The sequence below is a fragment of the Anarhichas minor genome, unplaced genomic scaffold, assembly GCF_050575085.1.
Source record: "Anarhichas minor isolate MPS153535 unplaced genomic scaffold, ASM5057508v1 ptg000056l, whole genome shotgun sequence".
In the NCBI taxonomy this organism is placed as follows: Eukaryota; Metazoa; Chordata; class Actinopteri; order Perciformes; family Anarhichadidae; genus Anarhichas; species Anarhichas minor.
The window spans coordinates 447,501-455,000 of NW_027466502.1; the positions used below are offsets into that span (position 1 = coordinate 447,501).

Here is a 7,500-nt window from a genome sequence, read left to right on the forward strand (position 1 = left end):
AAGGCTGCTGGTCAGATCAGTCAGGTGTCAAATAATGACAAAGAAAGAAACAGGAACCCAGACAAGACGTTCCTCTGAACCTGACTAAGAACCAAATCACATATAAACATTACACATTTTCTGACCAAGAATTAAAGGATCAGTCTGGCAACAAATCTCAGGTTCAGGCTCAGAATCTGTGAGAGCTGAGGATGACCCATCTGACCCACCGTCCCTGTCCAAAGGTGTTCCTATGGGGTCCATTCTAGGCCCAACTTATTAAAACAATTCTACATAAACAACGTTGCAGGCGGCTCTCACATCCATTTGTATGCCGACGACGCCATCTTGTTCATATCTAGCTCCTCCCTGAACTCCGCCCTGACTTCCCTGCAGTTCAGCTTCAACAGTATCCAACATTCTCTAACCGTCACCTTCTCTTAAACACAACCAAAACTAAATGTATGGTTTTTAACAGACACTTAACACAAACTGCCTGCCCTCTCAGAAACTTATTTGAAGACTAAACATAAATGTTCGTGTCATTTCAGAACCTGCTGAGTCATCGGACATGCAGTCATTAAATACATTTCTTATCAAAATGTTAATTACTTTATGTATTTCCAGCGCTCTGGATGTGGTGACTACATTTTATCTACAGTTTATCTGTCATGCAGATTTCAAACAAAGGGGACTTTTATTTTTCCTTCTACTTCCTTTCCTGATGTAAATCCTATATTTATGACTTATTTTCAGAGGTAGAGAATCACAGATAGTGTGACCGTATTAGTTCCAGCAGAATACATAATCAATCTCTGCCAACACGTCTCCTCACATTAAATACATGCACAAAATAAGAAGAGAGACGTTCTTGGAAATGTGTTTTGAGGCAAAATGCGTCAAATCTGCACCTGAAAAAACACAAAAAGCTGCAGTAAGTCTGGCCTCCGTCTTCCATTCGTGGTTCCAGCAAATAACCAGACTGTAAAAAAACTCACAGCAACAAGTATCCTGTGACCTTACAGCAAAGATTCCACCAGAAATTTGAAAAATCAACCAAACCTGAACCCATAAAAAGCGATTCCAACAAAGCCATTACAACCCGAATGTCCCAAAATGATCTGCACTCATCAAACCAACATCATCTGTCTGATCTCCATCACAACCCAAAGAAAAACTACCCATAATCCCTTAACACAACCCAGATGACCCACCAACCAGAACCCGACCAGAGCAGAACTCACTCCCAGAACTCGATGATGGGCGACTGGGCGTTGGCCAGCTCGGCGCAGGTCATGTTGCCGCTGACGGTCAAGTTGCCGATGCTGCCGTTGTTGCAGTCCTGGTGACGGAAGATCTCGATGCAACTGGGCGTGTTCCATTCGTTGTCGCAGGTGGACCAGGGGAGGGTGGAGTTAAAGGACTTGATCAGGTAGTAGAAGCCCCAGGCCAGCACCATGATGTAGTAAGTGTTGCAGAAAAACACAATCACCATGGAGGAGTAACCCAGACCTGAGGAAGAGGAGGAGGAAGAAGAGTACAGCATGAGAACAGGACAAGATTTATTTATGGAAAGATTTTCAACTGAGATGAAAATAAGATGAAATTTACATGAAGAACAAGAGGAGAGACAATTATAATAATGATGATAACACTACTAACAGTAAATATAATAACGTTTCATGATAATAGAAGTTCAAAACAAGCATAGAGGAAGATTCACATTTAGATAATTAAATGACATGTTGTTTTCTGCCAGTAGTAAATAACATTGTTTTATTTTATACTTTATTTTGATTCTTTTATCACATTTTTCATGTGACCAAGTAACCTCTGAACTTGGCTCATATTTCCTAAATTGTGAATTTTCCCACATGTGATAAAGTAACATGTATTTTTTGATGTACTTTGATATATGAACTACATCAGAGACAGTGAACAGTAACCAGGAGCTGATCCAGTATCTGTGACCAGGGTCAAACCTGTAAATGTGCAATTATTCGTTTATGAGCAGCAGTGACATCCAATCAGAGCTCAGCTCACGTCTGCATGAGGTGATTTGTTTCTGCTGAATGGCAATAAAGTTTTGTCCTTAAAGACAAAGACCATGAGGACGTTGAGTCAGATAAATCTGAAGACTTTTAAGATAATTTTCATGAACATGTCCGTCTGCATGACACCTACAACTATAACACAACAACTAAATCTCCTCTTTCAGTGGACAAACTACAGTTAATGACATCATGTGTCTGATTTAATCCCTTTAATTTATCATACAGTACATATATCTATGGTTTATATATAATATCTATAGTTTATACATATATCTATGGTTTATACATATATCTATAGTTTATACATATATCTATAGTTTATATATATATATCTATGGTTTATAGATATCATATCTATAGTTTATACATATATCAATAGTTTATACATATATCTATAGTTTACACATATATCTATGGTTTATGCATATATCTATGGTTTATACATATATCTATGGTTTATACATATATCTATGGTTTATACATATATATATAGTTTATACATATATCTATAGTTTATACATATATCTATAGTGTATACATATATCTATAGTTTATATATATATATCTATAGTTTATACATATATCTATGGTTTATATATATATATCTATAGTTTATACATATATCTATAGTTTATACATATATCTATAGTTTATATATAAATCTATAGTTTATACATATATCTATAGTTTATATATATATATCTATAGTTTATACATTTATCTATGGTTTATACATATATATATAGTTTATATATATATCTATAGTTTATACATATATCTATGGTTTATACATATATCTATAGTTTATACATATATCTATAGTTTATATATATATATCTATAGTTTATACATATATCTATAGTTTATACATATATCTATAGTTTATATATATATCTATAGTTTATACATATATCTATAGTTTATACATATATCTATAGTTTATATATATATCTATAGTTTATACATATATCTATAGTTTATACATATATCTATAGTTTATACATATATCTATAGTTTATACATATATCTATAGTTTATATATATATCTATAGTTTATACATATATCTATGGTTTATACATATATCTATAGTTTATACATATATCTATAGTTTATACATATATCTATAGTTTATACATATATCTATAGTTTATATATATATCTATAGTTTATACATATATCTATAGTTTATATATATATATCTATAGTTTATACATATATCTATGGTTTATACATATATCTATAGTTTATACATATATCTATAGTTTATACATATATCTATAGTTTATACATATATCTATAGTTTATATATATATCTATAGTTTATACATATATCTATAGTTTATATATATATATCTATAGTTTATACATATATCTATAGTTTATATATATATCTATAGTTTATACATATATCTATGGTTTATACATATATCTATAGTTTATATATATATATATCTATGGTTTATAGATATCATATCTATAGTTTATACATATATCAATAGTTTATACATATATCTATGGTTTATAGATATCATATCTATAGTTTATACATATATCTATAGTTTATACATATATCTATAGTTTACACATATATCTATGGTTTATACATATATCTATGGTTTATACATATATCTATGGTTTATACATATATCTATGGTTTATACATATATATATAGTTTATACATATATCTATAGTTTATACATATATCTATAGTGTATACATATATCTATAGTTTATATATATATATCTATAGTTTATACATATATCTATGGTTTATATATATATATATCTATAGTTTATACATATATCTATAGTTTATATATAAATCTATAGTTTATACATATATCTATAGTTTATATATAAATCTATAGTTTATACATATATCTATAGTTTATACATATATCTATAGTTTATATATATATATCTATAGTTTATACATTTATCTATGGTTTATACATATATCTATAGTTTATATATATATCTATAGTTTATACATATATCTATGGTTTATACATATATCTATAGTTTATACATATATCTATAGTTTATATATATATATCTATAGTTTATACATATATCTATAGTTTATACATATATCTATAGTTTATATATATATCTATAGTTTATACATATATCTATAGTTTATACATATATCTATAGTTTATATATATATATCTATAGTTTATACATATATCTATAGTTTATACATATATCTATAGTTTATATATATATCTATAGTTTATATATCTATAGTTTATACATATATCTATAGTTTATACATATATCTATAGTTTATATATATATATCTATAGTTTATACATATATCTATAGTTTATACATATATCTATAGTTTATATATATATCTATAGTTTATACATATATCTATGGTTTATACATATATCTATAGTTTATACATATATCTATAGTTTATATATATATCTATAGTTTATACATTTATCTATGGTTTATACATATATCTATGGTTTATACATATATCTATAGTTTATACATATATCTATAGTTTATACATTTATCTATGGTTTATACATATATCTATAGTTTATACATATATCTATGGTTTATACATATATCTATAGTTTATACATATATCTATGGTTTATACATATATCTATAGTTTATACATATATCTATAGTTTATACATATATCTATAGTTTATATATATATCTATGGTTTATACATATATCTATGGGTTATACATATCATATCTATAGTTTATACATATATCTATGGTTTATACATATATCTATAGTTTATACATATATCTATGGTTTATACATATATCTATAGTTTATACATATATCTATAGTTGATACATATATCTATGGTTTATACATATATCTATAGTTTATACATATATCTATAGTTTATACATATATCTATAGTTTATACATATATCTATAGTTGATACATATATCTATGGTTTATACATATATCTATAGTTTATACATATATCTATGGTTTATACATATATCTATAGTTTATACATATATCTATAGTTTATACATATATCTATAGTTTATATATATATCTATGGTTTATACATATATCTATAGTTTATACAAATATCTATAGTTTATACATATATCTATAGTTTATACATATATCTATGGTTTATACATATATCTATAGTTTATACATATATCTATAGTTTATACATATATCTATGGTTTATACATATATCTATAGTTTATACATATATCTATGGTTTATACATATCATATCTATAGTTTATACATATATCTATGGTTTATACATATATCTATGGTTTATACATATATCTATAGTTTATACATATATCTATGGTTTATACATATATCTATGGTTTATACATATCATATCTATAGTTTATACATATATCTATGGTTTATACATATATCTATGGTTTATACATATCATATCTATAGTTTATACATATATCTATGGTTTATACATATATCTATGGTTTATACATATCATATCTATAGTTTATACATATATCTATAGTTTATACATATATCTATAGTTGATACATATATCTATGGTTTATACATATATCTATAGTTTATACATATATCTATGGTTTATACATATATCTATAGTTTATACATATATCTATAGTTGATACATATATCTATAGTTTATACATATATCTATAGTTTATACATATATCTATGGTTTATACATATATCTATAGTTTATACATATATCTATAGTTTATATATATATCTATAGTTTATACATTTATCTATGGTTTATACATATATCTATGGTTTATACATATATCTATAGTTTATACATATATCTATAGTTTATACATTTATCTATGGTTTATACATATATCTATAGTTTATACATATATCTATGGTTTATACATATATCTATAGTTTATACATATATCTATGGTTTATACATATATCTATAGTTTATACATATATCTATAGTTTATACATATATCTATAGTTTATATATATATCTATGGTTTATACATATATCTATGGGTTATACATATCATATCTATAGTTTATACATATATCTATGGTTTATACATATATCTATGGTTTATACATATATCTATAGTTGATACATATATCTATGGTTTATACATATATCTATAGTTTATACATATATCTATGGTTTATACATATATCTATAGTTGATACATATATCTATGGTTTATACATATATCTATAGTTTATACATATATCTATGGTTTATACATATATCTATAGTTTATACATATATCTATGGTTTATACATATATCTATAGTTTATACATATATCTATAGTTGATACATATATCTATGGTTTATACATATATCTATAGTTTATACATATATCTATAGTTTATACATATATCTATAGTTTATACATATATCTATAGTTTATACATATATCTATAGTTGATACATATATCTATGGTTTATACATATATCTATAGTTTATACATATATCTATGGTTTATACATATATCTATAGTTTATACATATATCTATAGTTTATATATATATCTATGGTTTATACATATATCTATAGTTTATACAAATATCTATAGTTTATACATATATCTATAGTTTATACATATATCTATAGTTTATACATATATCTATGGTTTATACATATATCTATAGTTTATACATATATCTATAGTTTATACATATATCTATGGTTTATACATATATCTATAGTTTATACATATATCTATAGTTTATACATATATCTATGGTTTATACATATATCTATAGTTTATACATATATCTATGGTTTATACATATATCTATGGTTTATACATATCATATCTATAGTTTATACATATATCTATGGTTTATACATATATCTATGGTTTATACATATCATATCTATAGTTTATACATATATCTATGGTTTATACATATATCTATGGTTTATACATATCATATCTATAGTTTATACATATATCTATAGTTTATACATATATCTATAGTTGATACATATATCTATGGTTTATACATATATCTATGGTTTATACATATCATATCTATAGTTTATACATATATCTATGGTTTATACATATATCTATAGTTTATACATATATCTATGGTTTATACATATATCTATAGTTTATACATATATCTATAGTTGATACATATATCTATAGTTTATACATATATCTATAGTTTATACATATATCTATAGTTGATACATATATCTATGGTTTATACATATCATATCTATAGTTTATACATATATCTATGGTTTATACATATCATATCTATAGTCTCAGTACTCGTAGTGTCTCTAAACTAACTGTGTTGTCTTTTGATAAATTCAGGTCGCTGTCCGTGGTGCTGAAGTAGCAGAAGGATTTGTAATTTGGACTTTTTCTCTGAGGATAGTTTGGTATTGAAAAAATACAGAACAAAAAGAGTATTGTTGCGGTTTGATGGTCGAGGTTGAACAAAACGTCCGTCCTGCTCCTAAATCACCTCCT

At 24.7% G+C, this 7,500-nt stretch overlaps 1 protein-coding gene across 1 annotated transcript in view; it reads right to left on the reverse strand.

Moving 5' to 3' along the window:
* slc6a8 (solute carrier family 6 member 8) overlaps positions 1 to 7,500 on the reverse strand; it is a 45,827-nt gene that overhangs the window by 11,192 nt on the left and 27,135 nt on the right. Inside the window, exon 3 of the mRNA XM_076076371.1 lies at positions 1,224 to 1,491. Coding sequence (XP_075932486.1) covers positions 1,224 to 1,491 — 268 coding nt within the window. The remainder of the gene's footprint in view (positions 1 to 1,223; positions 1,492 to 7,500) is intronic.